Raw genomic sequence first — 22,611 nt, 5'->3', positions numbered from 1 at the left:
ACAGAATACCAAGAGGATTTTATGAAAGCCATACAGGAACATCACATTCCTAATTGTCCCCAAAACAGAAACTTCACTCGCGGACAAGGTTAACAAATAACATGCACTGGATACAAGTTGAAATTTGTAAATCACGGCTACTGAAACTCGAAATTATCTTCATCCAGCAACCAAGTTGTGTTTTATAGACTGAGACTCCTCTAGCATCAACAATCTTGACGACGCTCAGGTATACCTGCACTCTTCCCTACCAAACCAATAAAATATATTGATCTCAGTACATAAGCTGGAAAAAAAAAAAAATCAGGCAGACAGTTTGAGTAATGAAGTTGATAAAGAAAATAATAACATAAGAATCATCCTAAAACTTAATGATTATTTAAGGAAAGAAGCAATATGAAAACTTTGTATGGTTGTTTAATCCAGATAAACTTGTGGTAAGAAATTTATTGTTACCACCTTATATACTAACTCTTGCATGAACAATGATACCTAAAACTCGAACATTCTTGTAATTCTATTTGCCAGAATGGATTTTTGGAAGGAAAAAGAAATCTAGCGCTAAACTCAAGCTAATCTCTTATATATATTTCAAGGCCATATGACCACCAGTGATTACACCACAGTAGACCACTTTAACAATGGGGATATGACTGATATTTTGTGTATTTTGTGTAGTAAAACAGAGAACAGGGGATAACGAACATATGCTTAACAAGATAACCAGTTTATTTTACCCTTAATTACCAACTTTCTTTCCCACAAGTTATCTCTTTCCAATTTCAATGACCTTCCAAGCATGAAGACATAAAGAAAGGAAAAAGATCAAAAGAAAGATGAAAAGGGAAAAAAAAAAGAAAAAAAGAGAGGAACTGAAGCCAGTGCAATCAAACATCAGATATTTTTTTCATTAAAGTTTAATAGTAACGGCCAATCAGATTAGCATTGGTTTCTCTTTGGGATTCGCTCCCCTTTTGAGTGCTTTTTATAAATTTTACTTACCAAAAAAAAAAAATTCTCTATGACTACATAAACATGTCATCGATAAGTTAATGCTCCCAAAGATGCAAGATAGCAAGATTTTGTTCGTCAGGACAATCTTGAGGAATTCAAAACCATTTTGCAAACAGTAAGGAAGATAGTCTAACTATGATCTGTCAACTTGGTAATGATTAGACTATATCACAGAGTTATACAGACCAGTAGCACTTCCTAGATTCATTTGAGCAGAATTCGGCATGGATCTCATCATAACTAACAAGAACTTTCATGGTCAAAATTCAAATGTTTCAGTGTAAACCATTTATAGAGAAGATTCCATCTTCAAAAACCTCCAAAGCGTCAAAAGTCACAACTTTGTTATTGATTAGCTCGTGAAAACACATTCTTATGGAAGATGTTGTCATCCCTGAAATGGATCTAGAACTTGGCAACTACTTCAGAAGGCCTTACTGGCTAAATAAGAACAAACATAAATAAAAAAGGTAAGGACGATGGTAATGATGAAAAAAAGTAAATGTTTGAACGCATGTCATCCGAACAATAAGAAGCACTAGTAATAATTGAAGTTTAAGAAATCTTTCTAAAGCCTTGAAGTAAATTAATTTACTACAATGATCTCACAATAACAGCTGGAATGTATTTTTTTATCAAAAAATAACTATAATCATCATTCATCACAGGCTGAATGCTCTTAGTATAGCCTAAAATAAGATCCCAAAATGGGCTCCACTCTCAACAAGTTTTAATAACAGTAAAGCCTTAACAACCCACAGATCTAGCAAATATTTTGCCCCTTACTCCTGCTAATAAAGGAGCTGGAAATTTTTTTTCCCCCACAAAATTGTGGTGCCCCTTGAGGCCCTTACTTATTTTTTTATTTTCTACTTTTCATATGTTCTGCCATAAAATTCAAAAGAAAATTGCTTCATGCAAATGTTAGTATAAACTAAAGACCAAACACCAACCCACTAAACATTTGCAAAATTTAAGGTAGGACATAGAGTCGTGATTGGACATACTTGGGATCGACTACACTGGCTACCACCGTCTTGTCATGATTCTACTACATCTTTGGCTATGCTTTCAACTCTGTGAATGACACGAAAATAAAAATATATATATATAATAATTTGAGTATTGATTGTAATTGGAAGCAAGCTTCTTTTCATACTCAAAAAGACTAAAACCCACACCTGAATATTCATTTTGCTTTCTACATTTATGTCAAAAACAATTAATCTACAAATTCCAGGAAACACATCTATGAGCTTCAACATAATTCCAGTTCCACAATTGAATTCATCAAACAAAAATTTCAACTTTTTTAAACATAAGACCTTTCAATGAAAAATGAAACGTGTATGTGGGTGTGAATAGAACCATATCTATATCATATTTCTCGATAAATCATTATAATTGAAAGGTATGGAAACAATACAACACGAACCCATTTATGCCAAAGAAATATCTAAAAGTGCAGTAATCTATATCATTATCATCTTCAATACATCATTTTAGATAATAAAAAATCAGATGAATTTGAATCAGAATCTGTACCTGAAGAGAAAACTCTCAAAATGGTAACAAGATTTGAGTAACTCCGCCGTTATTGTGACTGAAAACAAGTGTGAATTGTGAAACCTCGTATACATATCAAATTCCCAAAAATATATATATATATATATATATATATATAATGACGACTCAAATGTCTCTTTCTTTGTCCCACCGAGACGTATAATAGTCAAACCATAAAGTCACTTTCAAGTTTCTGCTACAAGTCCTAATTTACCCCTCATATCTAGTGCCTTTTACTTAATTTAACATCACGTTTTGCCCTTAAAAGACACGTGCATTATAGTAGTGTTCAGGCTTGAAAATTGAAATAGAAATGATCTAATGTAGCTTTACTAGAATCGCCGCCCATAAGAATTAGTAACAAAGTCTTCTTGATTTGGTTCAAACGCTTGGGTAAAACCTGATTTATTTTAGAATTAATCGTATCCAAATCTGTGATTGTTGTTTTGAGAAAGGTCCATATTACAATATGTTTTTAATTGGGATTAAAAAATAAAATTCAAAATTAGTTAAAAATGAATTTAAAATCAAATTCGATCTCAAAGTGAAACTAACTTCACTTTTTTTTTAATTTTTTTTTTTTTGAATTCAAAAATAAATTTAAAATTCATTAGGAATTAACTTCAAATCAATTCGGATTTGAAGTCAAATTAACTTCATTTCATGTCCTAATCAGAGCTTATAAATCATAAAACAAACAAATGAATTAAAACTGATCAATTTTAAACATAACTCGATTTGGTTGATTTGTAACCATTCTATCAAAGTGAAAGCATATTGAGGACCTTCATTGTCCAATTATGATATCAAACTCATAGGATCAAGTAATAAATACGGACCCAAACGTAAAACATACATTACACTTCATTCAATTCTACTATATATATAAATATGATCTAGAAATTAAAAAAAAAAAAATTATAAAAATGTATAATAATTATATTCAACTATGACAAGTATGTGGAGAGCATATTGAGAATAGAAGATCCATGAAAACGTATATGGGATAAGGATATTGGTTTGCCCTTCCTCAAGAAGTTATAAAATAGAGCTCCTCCATTACAATACTTTATCACATAGTGAAGGATTTTTATATCTTTTCCTTTCTTTCACTAAAATGGCAGATATGCAGACGAAATAATTTCTTATTTATTTCATGTACTCAACATAGTTATACCATCATTGTAATAAAATGGATTTTTTCTACCTTCTGAATTAAAAAGTCGACACTTAGATAAGGAGAGCAAAAAAAAAACAGAGAAGTAAATTTTTACTCAATTTCATACGAGCCACTCACAAAGAGTAATGCAGTGTGGAAAATGTCTTCAGAAAAAATCATCATTACAAATACAACAACAACATCCACTATATTTAATATGTTTTTTCGTATTCAAGATTTCAGTCATATCCAATGCTACTCCAAAGAATGTATCCCAGGGAAAAAACCATATCATGAGGTTCCACTTAGCCAGCTCACAAAATTGTGCAACCCCCTTGCTCCCTGTAAATGATCATTTCATCAATCAAATATATGCATTTGATACATATATATATATATATATATATATATATATATATATATATATATATAACTCTATGATAGCTCCATAAGAAGAAACAGAAGTTGATTCTTGTATTGAAATAACAATCAGTGTATCTAATTTGAAAAGGCTTTTTGAAAAAAATCTTTTTTGTGTTGAAAATGCCATGAATAAGAAACCCATTTTGTGTAAAAGAGAGGACAACCTACTTCATAGCTAACGCTTCCTGAAATTTAAGCCATTGAGGACCGGTCTCCTGCCTGAACAACAAACTGTACACTTCTTTCCCTGGTTATGAACAAGATAGTCAGTGAATCGCGGTCAGGGACATAGACCAAAAATGCTAGTAATAAATGGTCATATTGTGATAACAAAGCCAAATAGGCCGCACCAAAGGACATCGAAACAAACAGCTTGGTTAGATCCTCAACTCTCTCTACTGAGTAAGCCTTGTAGCCCAAGTCCCTAGAGATCAAGGTGCAAAAGATTCAACCACGATTCAGCATGGGAATAAAATATGAGAAGGTACGGTTTCAAAATTGATCTAATATGTTCGGTGATCGACATCTTGAATGACATGACCACTAAAATGCTAGGGGGAATTGGATGCAGTCAATTCATTTTGGTGAGCCGGTCCAACAACCATACAGGGGCCTAAATTAACAAAATTGCTACCAAAACTAAACGTTCAGTTTTGATCACAGTATTTACATACTTGTAAAGCCAGCAAGCTGTGGGGTAGTCAATTCCCGTTAAGCCAGTACATGCTCCAGAAACATTAACAAAACGCATGCTAACAATCTCAGCAAGAGCACATAAAACCGTCTGCAGACAAAGTGAGTTTCAAGAAGGATGAGATAACAAAAACAAAAGGTAAAAATTGCACACACAAATATAACAAGGAAAAATAAAACTCAGAAACTGAAGCTAACAATTAACAAAAGGAAAATAAAACTCAGAAACTGAAGCTAACAATTAACTTGTACTACTCAGGAAGGTTTTGGTGACCTTGCTATAATTTGTAACATGATACTTTACTGGTTACTCTATATTATGCAAAAATATAGCAATATAGGAGGACTATAAATCAAGAATAGAATCACTGCCAAAACTGAGGAAAACTAGACAACCAACTACTTTATATAACTGCCAAAGGAGTTAGGTTATCGATAGGCCTTCATATCAATAAAGCTGAAAATTGAGAGCACATAAAGATACAGCTACAAAAATGTTAAAAACTGCAAAAGGCAAAATTCATTAATCAGAGCATAATAAATTATTTGTTTGTCAAGAAAAAAGAGTGTATCCTCATTGATCACAAAAAGTAGTCCCAAATTACCAGACTAAAAAATACTATAAAATTATTAATAGTTGTTTATACGCATAAAAATAACCTTTTGTGGCGAAATTTAGGATATATCGGAAGAAAACAGAATTTCACATTCCATACAACAAAAGACAATTAAAATTTGGATTCCGTTCACTTGCAAAAGACAATTAACAGAAAATGAAAACAATTTTCTATTGTTTCCATGATGTCATTGATAAGAATGACATTCATTAATGTCCCCAATCCCTTTGGGGGCAGAACTATTCCCTTGGACACCTGCAATCAGTCGCAACACAAAAGCTGATGTATAACAATTTTTTTATACAAGCTGAATTTACAATTATTTCAGCAGGTTATAGTAAACGTTCAAAGTATAAGTGATGTTTGTCAGGGGGTCATGAAAATTTATGCATCCCTAATGGCATAAACTGCATTATACATAACTTCTGAAGCTGAAAAAAATGGTAACAGTGAAAAAGAACATATATAATAAAATGGATAACAGCACAATAAAGCAGTTTGTAACTTTTAGATATACTGGGGGTTATTTGACATGAAATTTAGTTCAGGTGGGTAGCTGAAAAATCATACAGTAATACTACTAAGGGTTGTTTTTGCAATTTACCCTAATCTGTTACATATGTTCATATTTTTATTATCTTACCTTCATTTCTGCCCGTGAGAGATAGGGCTTCATCTGACCATCGAGAGAAAATCGCACTTTTCCCTTCTTCTCTCCAGATGTGTGCCACTCTTTACTAACAGTGGGATTATTCCACATCCCCTCCATGTCTTCTGGAGAAGCTCTAGAGTCCCATGTTGTATTACCGGAACCTGCTCCCTCATGTAAAGAAAAGTAAGTAGACATTCTAGACATATGAAGATGAAAGAAAGCATGATTGCATTCTAAATCATGGTAGAAAGAATTTACCAAGAATCACAAAATTAGTAACAAGATCTGTGTGTGAGTTAAATAAATAAGAGAACAGCTAAAGAAAATATAGAACAAGAAATTGAAGTATTTGCATCAGATATAACATATGTTATCTTGGTTGCATAGATCTTATTTTTATCTCCACAATATCTTTCTAAAAAATCTCTGTTCAAATAACAGTCAGATGTCAGAGAGACCAATTTAAAATGCTGTTTGTTGACATTAAAGGGGTAAATATAATGTAACACCAACTTTAAAAAATGTAAAAGCAAAAATATGCAAATATGACAAAAGAAGTTAATGAAGTATCCAATAGATCTTATTCTTTCTGTTTGGTGATTATTGCACAAACTTAGCATATCAATTTTAAATAGATCACCGTGATAACAACATATTCATGTGTAAGTTAGGAATTGCTAATGGTGATGAGATAAGCAATTAAAACTAGCTCCAGTTAGGCTATAATAATTGTTATGACTAAGCCTCAGTTTAGATATTATACTTCTCAGGGACAGCCAGTGAAATTTTCAATTTCTATAAATATCTCTAATTTTTTCTTTCTTTTCTCTTTTCCTCTTCAAATTCCTTAACAAAATCAGATTGCCCGTCTTCAAACCCTAAATTTTTTTTCTATCTCCATAGTTCTCTCCTTTTTCTTATTGTTTTTTTTCCCTCTTCATAAAATTCTTCCTTTTGCACCCCATGTATGGTGTATGTGTTGTAACCTCCTTTTTTTCTCTTCTTATTTAAATTTATTACTGTAATTTTAAATTTTTAAATTTTTCTTTACTGTAATATTTTGCAAATAATGACATACTATTTGAATCTTGATTAATGCACCGTTACTGGACTTGTTATTTTCAAATTACACTCACTATTAGTTGTCATGGTAGTTGAATAAAAAAATTACTTTATGCCCCCCTGAAGTAAAATCCTGGCTCCATCACTAATACTTCTTATGATCTTAGTTTCTATTGAGTTATGGAAGAATATTCACATGTGGCGATTGTACAAGCTGAATAACGCGATTAGCTGGGAAATTTGACATTTTACTAAGCTTGACCTCATCACGATGTTGGTCGACCAACATTTTAACACTGGAACTAGACAATTTAGATCAACTAATCAGTTAAACACTCAAAAGTTTCTCGGAACAGAATATAATGCATATAAAATAATATGTATGTACATGATATAAGTAACGTTAAATTGCATTAAGAAGGGACACCTGGCATTTTTGAAGCTTGAGTCGCGGGAGCAGGATTCTTCGGGAAAGGATCAACTTCCAAAACTTTTCTGAAAAAAAATGATACATAAGCCAGTCAGTATCAGCAATGACGTTTCCATTATTTTTAGATGCACTATTTTCTTCTTGCAAGCCGTAGATCAAACTTAGTGATTACATACATGCATAGTTGTATAGATCCTTCCCAATGTATCATTCTTTAACATGATATATATTTCTAGCAATGGATTATAATCATGTACCTTCAGTTCAAAAATATGGAACATGCTATATTTTAACTTATATCAAGGATAAAAGCACCTGCGGATATGATTATTACAATTAGTTTATATAAGACTCCGTTCAGTGAATGGTAAAATAGACATGAAGATTATATGTTCATAATATTAAAATATATGTATAAACTAAATTTCATGATTATCACCAAGGGTGTTGTAACCTAGCTCAAAGAGGAAGGTGAAGGTTCAAGTGGCCATAGGGGCAAATGAGTGTGACTTTCTTGCCAAGGAAAAAAAAATATCCATCATTATCATTTCCAAAATTGTTACTCCAACTATGCCATCTTACCCTAATGCCACATAAAAAATAAATACATGAACTTCTTTGCTCATCTTCTCTTTTGTTAAAATTAAGAAGTAGAAGAAGTATGAACACAACCAAACTAACAGTAAAACAATATACATACCCAGTATATGGTGTATTGGTGGAAAAAGAAAAGATATACGAAGTTTGCATCTTTTTTTTATAGATAAGAGTGTGTGAGCAACACAGCACTTTGTTCTATTTGGGACTTGATCCCTAAACCTTTTTTGGAGGTGGAGGAGATACTACTCAAGCTAATGCTTGGTGGTAAAATTTGCCTTTTCCATTGAGGAAAAATAAAAACAATTTGAACTTTTGAACTCAAATTAATATATATATATATATATATTCAGATCATGAAAATTTCAAAAAAAATTGGCATTTTCAATAGACCAAATTATATTTATTTACTTAGAAACATACCAAATATAAAAATAGAAATAAAAGAAAAAAGGACATCCAAGCATATCTCACTATGCAAGTTCATAAATTTTTCAACAAATACACCAAATTCTTCATTGGACAGACATACATACAGGACAACTTCTTGTGCACTTTTGTTGTGTTATTTCCCCCTAGAAAGTCGGCTAGTTACTTATGAACTGTTACATGGACTAAATTGTGGAAGTCAGATGCAGGTGTGTCGAGAAATCAGATTTTTCTAGTTTTTCAAGGGCACAAATAAACCAAATTCTTCACTACACATTTTTCACTATGAACTCTTCAGTTCTTCTCTGCAGATTAGAACTTAAACACCAACAAAACTCAAAATAGAAATTGTATAAATGTAGAATATTGCTGGTAAAGGAAAACTTGAAAAAAATGTGTAACTTACTTTTGGCCAAAATTAGTCATCTCGTTGTTTATGAAAGGCCCGTACAAAAGATTTGAATTCCGTTCCACTCCATATGCCTGGCAACCCACCTCCCTGCGAGCAAGTTTGGTTTTAACTTTATTCCACCAAAAAGAATTGCTACTCTTAGCTGGGAGTTACACCCTCAGATCACAATCAGAGCATTAATTAGTACCTGACCAACCACTCTGCAGTTTTTGCCAAAATTTGCATGATCCCCATAGTTACTTCTTTGGTTTTATTATTATACTGTGTAAAAAGGGGCTGCCTGCCACTCTCAAGTTCAGCAAGGGCACAAATCATGTCCTGCAGAGCAGGAAAATATTCATAGCAAGTTAGCAACTCAATTTATTAATGTCGGTAGGATTCTTCTTTGGAATTCTCTCGAGGGAAATTTCATATTTCTTGCCTTATAAAGGCTTGGTTGAGAGCTCTATAAAAAGTTTTAGTGGATGGAATTTCAGTGTACCCAAGGTAAGAAAGGGTCTCTCCTCAATCCACCCCCACTTCCCATTCCTTCATGGTGAGCAGTGTGGAGTATATCTACAGCCAAGTATTTTGCTTTTGGAACCTTTTGATTGACTTCCCAAAAAATCCATATCCTGTAATCCCCTTGTTTAGTTGAGGTTTTTCAATCTGCCATTGTCCAACTTTATTTGGGTGAACCATGCAAAAATTATTGTATTCTGTGTTTGTTCCTTTATTATATTTTCCACTTTATTTTCTCCTCCCAAATTCAACCAAATCTAATATACTATTCTTAGTTACCTGTTCAGACTAATGACAAAAACATAAATAAAATAAAATATAAATTAAACCAGCTAGCCTTACAAATTATATATCTTTCCAGAAAAAAATATATAAATTAATAAAACAAGTTCTTGTTTAAGTAATCAACTGCTACAAATATCGCTGAGTTTGTAGATCTTTTTCTGAGTAAGTATCATTTCCATCACTTCGGAAACCCTCAACAAATGGTAACACGTATTAAAACACTAAATATGTTAACGAAACAAGTCAACTTCGTGCAATTCAATAATGTGTTATCCCAATTATGTATAGCGTGCATTTCTAAATCAAATTAGCTTCACTATTTTGCTTTTACCTGCGGCTAAAATTTGAGAGTAATCAAATGCCAGTAAAAGACTTCCCCACTTTTACCTTATATATGGGGCTTTTGAGTGATGGGTTTCTCAATGGCCGCCACATTTTATCAGTAATTTGACAGCTACTATCAATTTCAAATTCTCTATTCTTTACACTATGTTTTGTTGGGTTTCAGGGAGAGATTATAGATCTTTAGAGGAGATTGTCGATTTTGTGGCCTCTTTGAAGGATTAGAGGCTCTTTTTGGCCTTTGAGCGCTTTTTATACAATTTTTACTTATAAAACACATCTCCTGAGTAGACAAGTTAGTTGGTACTCTAGGTTTAACTGTCTTCATATAATTAAAACTGAAATGATATAAGCCTTTTTGAGGATGAAGAAAGGGAGTATCTAGTACCGCAAATAAGCATACAAGTTTATAATATTTAAATGAGTTACTCCACAACTTGTTTTCTTTTTGAAAATAAAATTATGAACATAAAAGCAATGTAATGGGACGAAGGCACATCCACATAAAGCTTCAGTGGAAAAATAAGAACAAGACAAAACGTGTAAGAAAGGTAAGAAATTACTATAATGTATTAATAACATGCTTATTTGGTTGTCAAGAACATACACATTTTTTTCCAAATCACGGAGAATAGTGGGGTTTGAACCATCGTTAAGTCAATAGTGACTTCGAGTTACCTCTAGCCCAATATATCAATTCTTTGGCAACAACATGTGTAAGAAAGGTAAGCTATTTCTAAATTTTGAATCTTTGAAAAAAAAATTCAAGAGACTGGCAAACCCAATAATCAGCACAAATAAGGATACCTGACGTTTTTATTTTGACCAGTGTGGTACAGCTATTTATGCAATGATTCATATCAGCACACACAGAATGCAGAAAACAACCTTTTTTTACAAACCAACAGAATTTTGATTTTTTTAGTGAACCAAATAATAAAAAAATAAATAAAGTTAGTGAGACATATCCTGAATCACTTAAAAACCTTTTTGTTTTTTGGTAAGACATTCATTCTAGTGTATGTAGACACCACGTGTGTCACCAATGAATCCAGATCTGTAGTTCATATTGTCCAACCGTTACTGAGCTTTTGCTTCGGTTCAATACTTAATGACGGCACTGTGAACTTGATTCATCCCTAGCTCGAGTCTTGGAATCAACAAACATGTGTACACTAAATGGCCCTTTAAATAAATGTATAAAAAATAAACAGAAAAGTGTATCAAATTATCTTGCTTAAGCATTTGGTGGCACTTGTCAGGAAGAACAATTGCAGGCAAACGCAATTAACAGTCAAAAGCTTTAAAAACATGGGAAAGAAACAAAGGACCAGTGACAGAAGTGGATAGCCATATAACAAAAATAGCATGAGATAAACAAGTCAATATCACAATATTTAAGCAAATATAGAGTGTTACTGATTATTGATTTACTTACCTGCTGTGTATCATCAATGATCAGCAAGGCACTTTCTGGACCGAGAACCAAATATTGAAGTCAATGAAAAATATGAACTCAGTCAGCATTGAGAGATTACAAACGATTACCATAAACATGAATAATAGAAAATGTAGACCGAGTCACCAAAAACCAAAGAAAAATTGATTCACAAGGACATACTTCCTAATAATTAGCATATCTTTGCTGACAAGATTAGTCATTATGCAGCACGTGGGTTCATTTTTAGTTTATTCGTTAATTTAAGACAAGTAAGAGAAAACAAAATTACTAGAATTGGACAGCCACTATGATAAACACTTTGCTATAAAAAATTATGAAAAATAATATGAGGTATAGTTCTCACTAATGATTCCAAACCAAAGGAATATAAAATTACAAGAATGCACAAACCATCGGATTCGCGTTGACAGTCTGCCTGCCTTTTATGTTCTTCTCGAAACCTCGATGTCTCACCCCGCAAAATCTGATGCTTGGGCAAGAATCCAACGCCCGCCACTGGAGCAGAATTTTGACTATCGGGGCCTCGTGGTCCACGAGGCCACAGGGATGGTGGTTGATGGGGAAGACTGGTGGGAATGAATTCCACAGTCCAAGGGCTTACAAAGTGTTCATTCCGATCCGAGTGATACCATTGTACCTGAACGTCCAGTCAATAGAAAATAAATTACTATATAAGTACAATACGACAACCTAATGTGTACAATAAAGCAAAAACAATTAAGCTTAAATTGATATACCTCCAGACAATTCCAATTATCATCAGTAACTGAGGTCACTATACCATGAAACCACTCTATTCCTGCTGCATTGTTCTCCATTTCAAAAGCTTTCTTGAACCGCATTCCTGCCGCCCAAGGAAATTCCAATGCCCTGAGAACATCTGACACACCCACGCAAAATTGGGGACCAGCTCGTGGGTAATATGTAACCTCTATGGGAACCCCACTCTCTAAAACTTCTTGGCTAATTGATGTAGCCATGCTGGATGTAGCCATGCTGGATGTAGCCATGCTGCTTATCTTTTTTACAATACCTAATAAGATACTATCAGCTTCAGCCCTCATAAAAACTATAGAATCTCCATGCTTGGGTTTTTTTTCCTTTACGAATGTTCTCCATTCTCCCCGTAGAAGATCCTGGCTTTGTGATGCCTTGAATATATGCCTGAAGTCCCAGGTTTTACCATGTATATCATGTGCATGTATTATCTGCTCTTCACAAGAATCCAGTGGAGGAAAAATTGTGTTGACGCAGTGTTTTAAAACAGCAAAGCAAGAATTTACATCAGAAACTGATAAAAATTTGAAGGACAATGGGTTTACAACAGACTCAAGCCCACAAATGTTTGAATTTCCCTGACAATTTGAAGGATCCACAATGCATGGAACCAGTGTAATTTCTGCAAACGGCTCAAGAGTGTCTGGAGTTGCCTGTAAAGTAATTGCAGAAACTAGGCAACCAACCATTTCTCCTAGATAATCAGCATTCTCAGCCCCCATATGCTGAGAGTGCCCCTTAGGGAAGTAATATACCATTTCCCCCGGCCAGGGCAGCTGCGCCATACATCCAGAAGATGCAAACCATAGCTGATCCCGGGAATTCAATATGAAGGGATTCATTATGCAGGCAAACAATCTGAAAAAATATCAAATTCAGATGCCTTAAGATGCCACATATAAAGGGAAAAAAAAAAAAAAAAAAGTGAACACCAATATGAATATACAAACTAGGTAAAAAGTATGCACAAATGATCCCAGGGGTTTTGTTCTGCGGCCATGAGACGAGGCTAATATAAGAAATGGGATTCATTATGCAGGCAAACAATCTGAAAAAATATCAAATTCAGATGCCTTAAATGCCACATATAAAGAAAATAAAGAAAAAAAAAAGTGAACATCAATATGAATATGCACCAATAAACTAGGTAACAAAATATGCACAAATGATGGACAAACTAGGTAAAAAAAAATATGCACAAATGATCGGACTCGCATGGGTTAGTGTGCTTTGTTCGGTCTTAAAATATCTCCGCCCTTTGTATATCATCACCGCTTGCCCAAAACACACACACCTGTGCGTGTAAACTCCTTTTCTCTGCAACAGTCCGCTCACCGGGAATGTGAGACACGTCGGAATAGTGTGTGAATCAACCGATTGTGTGAGGCTTGTTTCTGGATTTTCCGCTAATAACATATGAAACGGAACGGTAAACCCTAGGTTACAAATCTACTATGAGAAATAGTTATCGTCAACATGGAAAACCTACGTAAATTTCACAAATGATCGGACAAACTAGATAAAAAAATATATATATATGCACAAAATTATCCGAATAGAAAATGAATATGAAACAGGGGTTACAATATCGATGCACAAAATAAAGAAAACGTAACCGGAAACCCTAGGTCACAGATCTAATTTGTCGTAAACATGGAAACCAAAAAACTCCCGAATCACAGCATTTATATAGAATATTAAAACCTAGATTAGGAAAATAAATAAATTTCTCCGATTACCAAGGAGTGCTTCAGATTTATCTAGGGCTTCTATTCGCGTCGCGTCGCTTCGCTTCAGATATCTAGGGCTTCTATTCACTTCAGATTTATCTAGGGCTTCTATGTTAACGGGTGGGAGTGCGTGTTATATGGGAAGATAGTTGGCGGGCTTAGCTTAGATTTGAAATTGAGCAAAACTATTAAAAACTCACCAAACTATTACTTCTTATAATTATTATAAATAGGATAAATTACACATATCCCCTCTTACTTTTAATTTTTGGCAAAAAAAGCCCCTTGGATATAAAACTCCATTAATTATCAAAGTGATGTTATTATAATTATTATTATTAGGGGTTGATATGCAATTGTCAATAGTACATATGAAAAACTCCCCGAACATTTTGCACGTTATTAATTTTTGGAATGTGATTATTGTTGTTATTATTCTTATTATTATTATTATAAAAGAGTAAAGTTGTTGTTGTTATTATAAAAAAGTAAAGTACAATGACACCCCCTGAAGTTTGGCATAAAGACAAACATATACAAGTTGGCATATTTTTAGATAATGGCACCCCCTCGAGTTTGATAATTGACTTTATTACCCTTTAACACATTAAATTATAAATTTAAACAATACAACCCTTTTTTATGGATTTAAATGCCCTTTGATCAAATATGTGTAAATGGGTTACTAGGTATAACTCATATGAGAAACCCAATTTATCTCTCTCTCTCTCTCTCTCTCTCTCATCACTCTCTTCTTCTCTTTCCCTTCTCAAACCCTAACCCAAACAAGCAGCCGCTACCTTTCCCTTAAACCCACCACCAAATCCCTAGCATTATTTGCCCTTAAACCCCTTACCGTCGATGTATCATCGTCAAATGAACTATGCTAATCTCCATCCCCAACATCACCGCCATCGTCTCCATCCCCAAAACCACCCACCATTGTGTATTCAATCATCACCGCCACATCATACCATTACTAGTACCATAGTGCAACAAGGAACTACTCCTTGGGGCGAAGCTTCTAACTTAATAACCTCATTTTGAGATAGAAAGATACACAGAGGGATAGACGGGATCCTAGAGAGAGAAAAATGTGCCCAACGAAACAGAATTAGAAAAAGCCAAAGGATCAGAGTTCCATCATCGAACAAGCCTCCGCCCCCTACATCACCACCGAATGGACGGACGAAGTAATCAACGGTGGAACTCTCAAACACGTCGACCTGTACACCAGATCCAACGGCTAGGCTTCACCTCCTGGCGACGTTTTTTCTCTCCGTTCCCAAAAAAAAAAAAAAAAAACTTATCCAAGAAGCAAAAGTACCCCGGTGGCTCTTATAACCCGCCGACATCGACTGGCTTTAATTGGCGACCAAGCTCAATAACATCTCGCCTGACCCGACAACCTGTAATGCATGTGCTAAAAAAAGGCCCAATCATAGGGCAAGTACATGAAGACCTTCCTCATCGTTGTTAACCTCCAAATCCCCCGCCGATTGGTTGCCATTGAACGACGGTGGTGGGTAATTGAAATAATTGGAGTAGTTATACTCCTCTGACTTCGGGTGTCGCCACGGCGATAATGGCATATTATAGTAATCCGATTCGCCTCCTACATGAAAGCTGTGGTAGATGTGGGTGGGTTCGTTTTGGGCATAATAGGAAGACGGATGAAGTGGTGGCTCATTTTGGGCGCAATAGGAAGGTGGAGGTGGAGGTGGTAGTGGGTGAGCAAACTTAGGCAGTGGTGGTGGTTGGAAGGTGTGGAGGTGGATGTCGTGGCCGGAGCTTTGGGATCTGGGTGAATGGTGGTTTACAATATACATATGTACATATAATATATAAATGTATATATGTATATAAATAAATATATATACAGAGGAGTAATAAGTATATAAGGGTAAAAGCGTCATTTAAGAGTTTGATTTTTTATAATTTAAATTAATAAAATATTAAAGGATGATCCTGACTTTTTATAATTTTTAAAAAACTGTTTGGATCCAATTTTTGACAAAGGGTGTCATTGTTCAAAAATAGGACAACTTGTATATGGTTGTCCGAATGCCAAACCTCAGGGGTTGTTATTGTATTTTACCCCTATATAAGAATATATGCATGCGTATATTTATTCACTGCCATCACCAATACATCACCACCCACCTTGCCACCTCCACTGCCGTCACAATCACACTGCAACCACTACCCCCTTCCACTCCATCAAAAAGATATCTAGAGAGAAAATGTAGCTGCAAATTGTAAAACAGAGGTATATATAGCTTATGAGTGTGTATAATATTGGAAAATTATATGCTTCAAATGACATTTAAGATATAACTAACCTTATACTAATATACTATGAGATAATAATATGCTAAAAATAATTAATTAAATAGAAAATTCTATATTTAATTAAACATGCAAATTAAACCAATAAAATAATAATAAATAAATAAATAAAGAATCTAGATCGAGGCTAGTATGGGTTGGGATACCATGTCATTAAGACAATTTACGCCCCGCATGGTGCTAAAGCGCTTGTCTCCTATGATACAACAGTCTACATCCATCAGTAGAAGCATTACAAACTTGTGGATACGGCGAACCTCCTCCGTGTAATGGTATCTCTAACTCAAAAATGCATCTATACTATATAAATAATGAATTGGGTGCAATCCGAACAAAATGGCTCGGACCAATTTTAATATGACCCAGTCATACTGTTCTTGGGTCTAAGTGGCTCAGACCACTTAACCTATGGCTTTAACCCACTTGGGTTGCGTTCAAGTCTAGAGAGGGAGAGAGACGAAAATGAATAAATGACTTTACACATGATAGTCTGGGGGTATTTATAAAGTTGCATGTGTCTCTTCGTTACCAAACACGTCCTCTCCAATGAGTTGCAACTGTTGGTTTGAATGAAGACGAGTCATCCTCATACCTTTTGAATGTCTCAACCAACCGCATTACACTTGTTCCAACATATTCTTCCAACAGTCACTACCCAATGTTAAATTCCAATCACTGAATATGTTAATTCGCATTAATTCTGTATATTGCAAGTCTCTGCATGCAACAACATACAACCCTTCACATTGCAACAGTTGGACATCCAAAATCACATTCATGTTGTTTTTGAATCATCTAAAACATGGTGTATGTTCGTCATAAGACAAGACCCAAATGCATTGGTTTAAAGGGTTGTGACTGTGTTTGACAATGGTTGCGATTGTGGTTGATAATGGTTGCGACTCTTATATGTAACCTTTGGGAAGTAACGGTAATAACTTTCCAACTATTCAATCATGCAAACCATTTTGGTATTATTCCACAACGTAATCCACACCACAACACCACTACGTGCCCCAACGTGGATAATATAATCCTTTATTGTTATGGTGATGGATACGTATTCTTATGCAATTAATGCATTTGTGTGAAACCCAAACACTTATCATTCAAAATACCAACGTATAGTCCCCATCCATAACAAAAACATAAGGACATACAAGGATCATGTTACCCATAAAACTATCATGTTAGGTTTACTCCCAGGGATAGAGCCAGCACATGCCCCTCCTGGTTTGGCCTCGCCCATTATAAAATATAGTAATTTTTATTTTAATTTGTACATTTATAAGGAAATTTCCATATAATGCTCCCTCTAAAATTTTAAATTTCTAAAATTGTTAATTTTTTTTTCCTTTTATTTTGCTCTTAATATTTCTTTGATTTTCTTAAAAAAGTTAAATTTTCATTCTTTACTCAAACTCTAATTTTTTTTCCTTTCAAATTTCTCATTTTTTGCCATTTTTCTTCTTCTTATTTTTTTTTTTGCCCTTTACTTATCATTCTTCTTTTTGCACTTAAGAATGATGTATATAGTATGTAATATTTTTTTGGTTCTTCTTATTTAAATTATAATATATATATTTTTTTTACACTTCGCCCCCTCTAAATTAAAATTTTGGCTCTGCCCTTGTTTACTCCTATTACATTATTGATTCAAAACAAGTGAACGTTTATTTTTACGGTCTATGTTACATAGAAGTATGATATAAATGTTTGTAATTTTGCACATTTTTGCATTTGGAGGTTTGATAAAACTGATATATATATACACTCGGCTCACGTATCAGGTCCATGTAAGATGTCGGCAGCAAGCTTTATGATTGAAAAGGTGCCACCTTTGGGTAGAATATAACTTGATGCATGTTCATTTCATTTGGTACTGTAGAAATTTGAATCTCTAGCTAAAACATTTACACTGGAAAAAGCTTAATCTTATAAGAAATTGGGGTCAATTTTATTTCCCTTCTTCTTTATTAGAAATAAGGGAACTTGAGGCCATGACGTACATATGTATTGGTTGGTACTTGGTTGTAGGAGCCTTGTTATTTAGAATTAAGTGGCAGCTAGTCATTAGCAAAATAGTTTGTCCCCGTTATAGCCCTATCTCTATTTTATTTTTTTAATTTTATGTTTATATCCAATAGTATATAAATTCTAATTAAATCAATATAAATTCTAATTAAATCAGAATAACATTATAGTATGATTTTATAGCTGTATTAACTGTCAATTGCTAATGTATCCTATTGGCTTGGTTGGGTCATGGAATCTCATATGTCCATGAACTTTTCAACTTTTTTTTTGCCCTTCTGAAAATTGTGATTAGCGCGCATTCATTCATTAATTAAATAATTAGTTAACTAACTTTAATTTGAAGAACAATGACTTTTGCACCTCAGCCAGATCTTTTGCACTATTGGATAGAATGATTCAAACAAATTTGAAAATTTCAAATTTCATGTTGTGTTAAATGTTAAAAACAATATATATGTGTATATATATTAAATTTTAAGATGAGTTCTACTTCTAACCGACTGATTTGAAATTTAGGATGAGTAACTTTTATTAAAGTATATACCAATTAGTGTGAAAAGCGAGTGTTGGTTGGTCAAAACAACCGTGCCCATGATTCAATTTATAATGAGGTTTTGGGTCAAAACGCATAACACCCTCTTAAATTTCACCCCATCTAATGGTCCAATCCTCTGAATGCAGGAGTATTGGGTATCTCGGGGATAGATTTATTCTTGATAATATATAATTTGTACCTCAAAACTTTTGGCTAATTATAAAAGGACCCTTAAATTAAAATTTTCTTTGAGGAATAGTTCTACAAAAAATTTCATAGTGGATTAATATAGACTTATAGATTTCTTTAGACAAAAGGTTTTATATATAAATTTCATTTAACAAAATAGCATAGGTTTTGATACCAAAATGAATCGAATGCCTTACCAAACTAGAAGCATACAATAATATAGAGATAAATCTATCAATTAAATTACAAAAATGATTACCGAACCTGATAACGCTCGGATAACGCCCTACAACAAACGCCAAAACACTGACAACACTAGGCCAACAAGCCAACAGTTCGATTCAACTCCCATTTGGCCTTCAGTTACAACTTCAGTGTACGAGATCATATGGAATTCTCTGCTTATCTAAATCAGTTTACAAAATTTTGGATCAACTCTGTTGGTATAAGGTAATTTTAACTGCACTTTACTTTACTTTGGCATTTAATTTTTATTTATTTATTTTGTGTGTGTATTACACGCGTGTACGGATAAATAAACAAATGCACTCTTAGAGTGTTGCACACACTTATCAGTATTCTTCATGTTTTCCTTTTGTGATGGCGTTTGGGTCTATGGGTAACAAGGTAACAATTTGGCAAGCCGTTTAGCATAATGCCTCTGCTTTTGTAATATGTACATGTAATATGTATGTATATATATATGTGTATATATATATGTAATACCCGTTATATATACATAATGATGCTTGTACAAAATCATTGCATTTGTTTCGGAATAGTATTTTGATGAGAAAAAAAGATTTTAAAGGTATTTTAGGATTTTTATAAAAAAAGAAGTCAAAATTGATGGTTTAGGGGGCAATTTGCTCCAAATTTAAAAATACAAGGATTTATATGGAGTTATTAACTAGTATGGGGTGTTTCTTAAACATTTTTTATATAGTGAGTTTTTTTTTTTTGGCACTTAATCCCTTAAAAAAACTCAAGATATTTTTAGATTAAGATCCTTTAAGTTCAAACCTCTCTACATTATTTTAAGTCGAATTGTTATGATTTTAACATGTGTCATTTCACTTAAATATAGGACTGACAATGCTCCATATAATTAAGTGATAAAAAATGATTGAAACGATAATGTTTTGAGGAAGAAAAACAATTTTAGGTTTCCAACCACCCACCTCTCTCTCCGATATTCTTAGTTTGATTTTTGATTTTTTTTTTTTTTTTTTCCATTTCATCTCATGCAACTAGATTCTCCGATTTTTTTACCTTTCATTGTCTTTCCTCTATTCTAATTCTTTTTTTATGTTTAAACTAAACTCTGCTCCTTCCAATTTCTTGGACATAAAGCTAGGTTGTTCAATTTTTATTATTTCTTTATTTTTTTATTATCTAAATCAATGAGATAATTGTGTTTTTTTTAATATATGATTTGTTGATTACAACGAGTTGGTAACTGCATTTGATTACGTTTAAATGCAAATTATTCAATCAAAACTGAAAATTAGGGTTTAAATTCACCGATGATCACCACAAAATTGCAAACTTCACCACCAATTCTATACCAATCCATGAAGAACCCACTAGTTTAAGGCATATGAGATCAGAAAAAATGGAGAGTTGAAGAAGTTTTAGCATTCTGTACATCCGTTAAACAACTTTAATTTTAATTTTTAATTTTTAATTTTTAATTTGCTGATGTGATGTGGTGCATTATGACTCATAGATATGTGATAAAGGCCACATGTCAAAATTTCTAAAATTCAACTTAAAAGAATATAGAAAAGTTTTAACTTAGAAGATTATAATCTTTTTAAAATTACGTTTAGATATGTTTGATAACCATTAAAAATGTTTTTAATGGTTACCAAAATTAGCTCAGTAGAGTTTTTGAATGAAATTAGAATTTGGTGATTTTAAAAGTGTAAATATATGTGGAATATTTTAGTTAACTCTTTTTATTAGACAATTTGTCTTTAATTTTTTTTTTAATAAAGATAATTACACTCATTTCTCAATAAAGTGATTATTATCAAATATGATGACATTAAAAGATATTATTATAAAATTAGCAATTATAAATATTTTAAAAAATATTGTTACAAAAAATAATTTATTTGTGAATAGTATTGTTTCACCAAACACTTAACATGTTTTTTTACTTATTACAAATTTTTGTCAGCTCTAATAATAAAAACATTTTTTTTTTCTTCCAACAACCACCCTAACCAGGCTCTGAGTTAAACCAGTTTGATGTTGGAAATGAAGAGAGAGGCTAAGTTTTACTTTAGTATACCGCGTGCTCACCACTTTATGGTGCATACGCCTATTTTGAAGGGTTGTTTCCTCTGGGAAATTCCCTACAATTCAAAGTTCAATTTTCTTTTTAAAAATATTATTTTTAATGTATTGTTTCTAATAAAATTTCAAATATTATTATCTGACCAGGAGGGCATTTTGTTAATTATCACTAAAATTCGATTATCAATAAGAATTGAGAAACCTAGATCATAACAACAATTCACGGTCGCAGTGGATCAATGTGGTTCCAATAAATAAAAAGAGCACGACAAATTGAGTACAGATTTATTTTTAATCTTTACACATTGAATTTACATTGTCCTTCACAGCCAAATTTATTTTCTCAATGCACTCCCTCTTTCTAGATATAAATAGAATCAGAAATGTTGGAAATTTTTTTTTTTTTTTTTTAGGCAAACAAATATACCATATATACATTTTCTGAGACGCCCTCGTAAAAACAATGGTCACCAACGCATATTTCTATTGAATCGGATTAATCAATATGGCTCTTGTCTTGTTTAGTAATTGCTAGGTGGATATCTTGTACTTCTTCATGATACCACAATCCTATCCTAAAAAGAAGGTATCTATACATTAATACTCACATGTATGTATCAATCCACATACCCAAAATTTGGATTTGAAGATTATAAATTTTATAGCTAATGGTCCAACACTGACCTTATGCTTTAGTTCATTGAATCATACATGCAAAATTCAAACCGCCAAAAATGATGGGTATCTTGGTTCAGCATTTTGGACATTTTGACACCAAAAATGTTTGCCAGCTTTGATGATACAACAGGCTAAATAAGGTGCAGAACCAGAACCATCAGAAATAATATCTGACAAATCATGATCCCATGAAGTGATCAAATAATACACTACAAGATTAGAAGAGATCATTCACCGGTAAAGATACAAAAAATCGTCAAGTCAAAATATTACCCGCGGTTGAATCCTCAGCAGTTCTTTTTTTAAATATTGATTTTTCTCACCACCCTAAATATTTATATGTGGGGGCCGCACCACTCATTGTGAGT

At 33.2% G+C, this 22,611-nt stretch overlaps 1 protein-coding gene across 4 annotated transcripts; it reads right to left on the bottom strand.

The window, feature by feature from the left end:
• Positions 1 to 3,831: 3,831 nt before the first annotated feature.
• Positions 3,832 to 13,739, bottom strand: LOC132313112 (auxin response factor 8-like). Of its 4 annotated transcripts, none has more exons than XM_059811774.1 (11): positions 12,382 to 13,739; positions 12,035 to 12,281; positions 11,621 to 11,655; positions 9,242 to 9,372; positions 9,049 to 9,141; positions 7,614 to 7,681; positions 6,116 to 6,285; positions 4,837 to 4,946; positions 4,513 to 4,586; positions 4,327 to 4,409; positions 3,832 to 4,081 (listed from the first exon to the last, which is right to left on the bottom strand). In XM_059811774.1, exons 1-10 carry the CDS (start codon positions 13,261 to 13,263, stop codon positions 4,327 to 4,329), a joined length of 1,893 nt encoding a protein of 630 aa, XP_059667757.1. In that variant the 5' UTR covers positions 13,264 to 13,739; the 3' UTR covers positions 3,832 to 4,081. The 4 variants fall into 4 exon arrangements, with proteins under 4 accessions (XP_059667757.1, XP_059667756.1, XP_059667759.1 ...); XM_059811773.1 differs by having other exon boundaries at positions 4,331 to 4,409; XM_059811776.1 differs by lacking the exon at positions 4,513 to 4,586.
• Between the last annotated feature and the right edge of the window lie 8,872 nt (positions 13,740 to 22,611).

Source organism: Cornus florida, unplaced genomic scaffold (genome assembly GCF_030987335.1).
Source record: "Cornus florida cultivar Cherokee Brave unplaced genomic scaffold, ASM3098733v1 CherokeeBrave_3.0.0_Hap2_Chr06, whole genome shotgun sequence".
Lineage (NCBI taxonomy): Eukaryota > Viridiplantae > Streptophyta > Magnoliopsida > Cornales > Cornaceae > Cornus > Cornus florida.
This window is presented reverse-complemented; position numbering and strand designations above follow the sequence as displayed.

Excerpts from the sequence above, each read along its gene's own strand:
- LOC132313112 (XM_059811773.1), bottom strand. The coding sequence starts at position 13,263 with ATGAATCCCTTCATATTGAATTCCCGGGATCAGCTATGGTTTGCATCT. Across the intron at positions 11,656-12,034 it reads CTGTCAACGCGAATCCGATG|AAAGTGCCTTGCTGATCATT; the intron begins GTTTGTGCATTC and ends TTCTCGGTCCAG. Across the intron at positions 6,286-7,613 it reads TCAAGCTTCAAAAATGCCAG|GTTCCGGTAATACAACATGG; the intron begins GTGTCCCTTCTT and ends ATGAGGGAGCAG.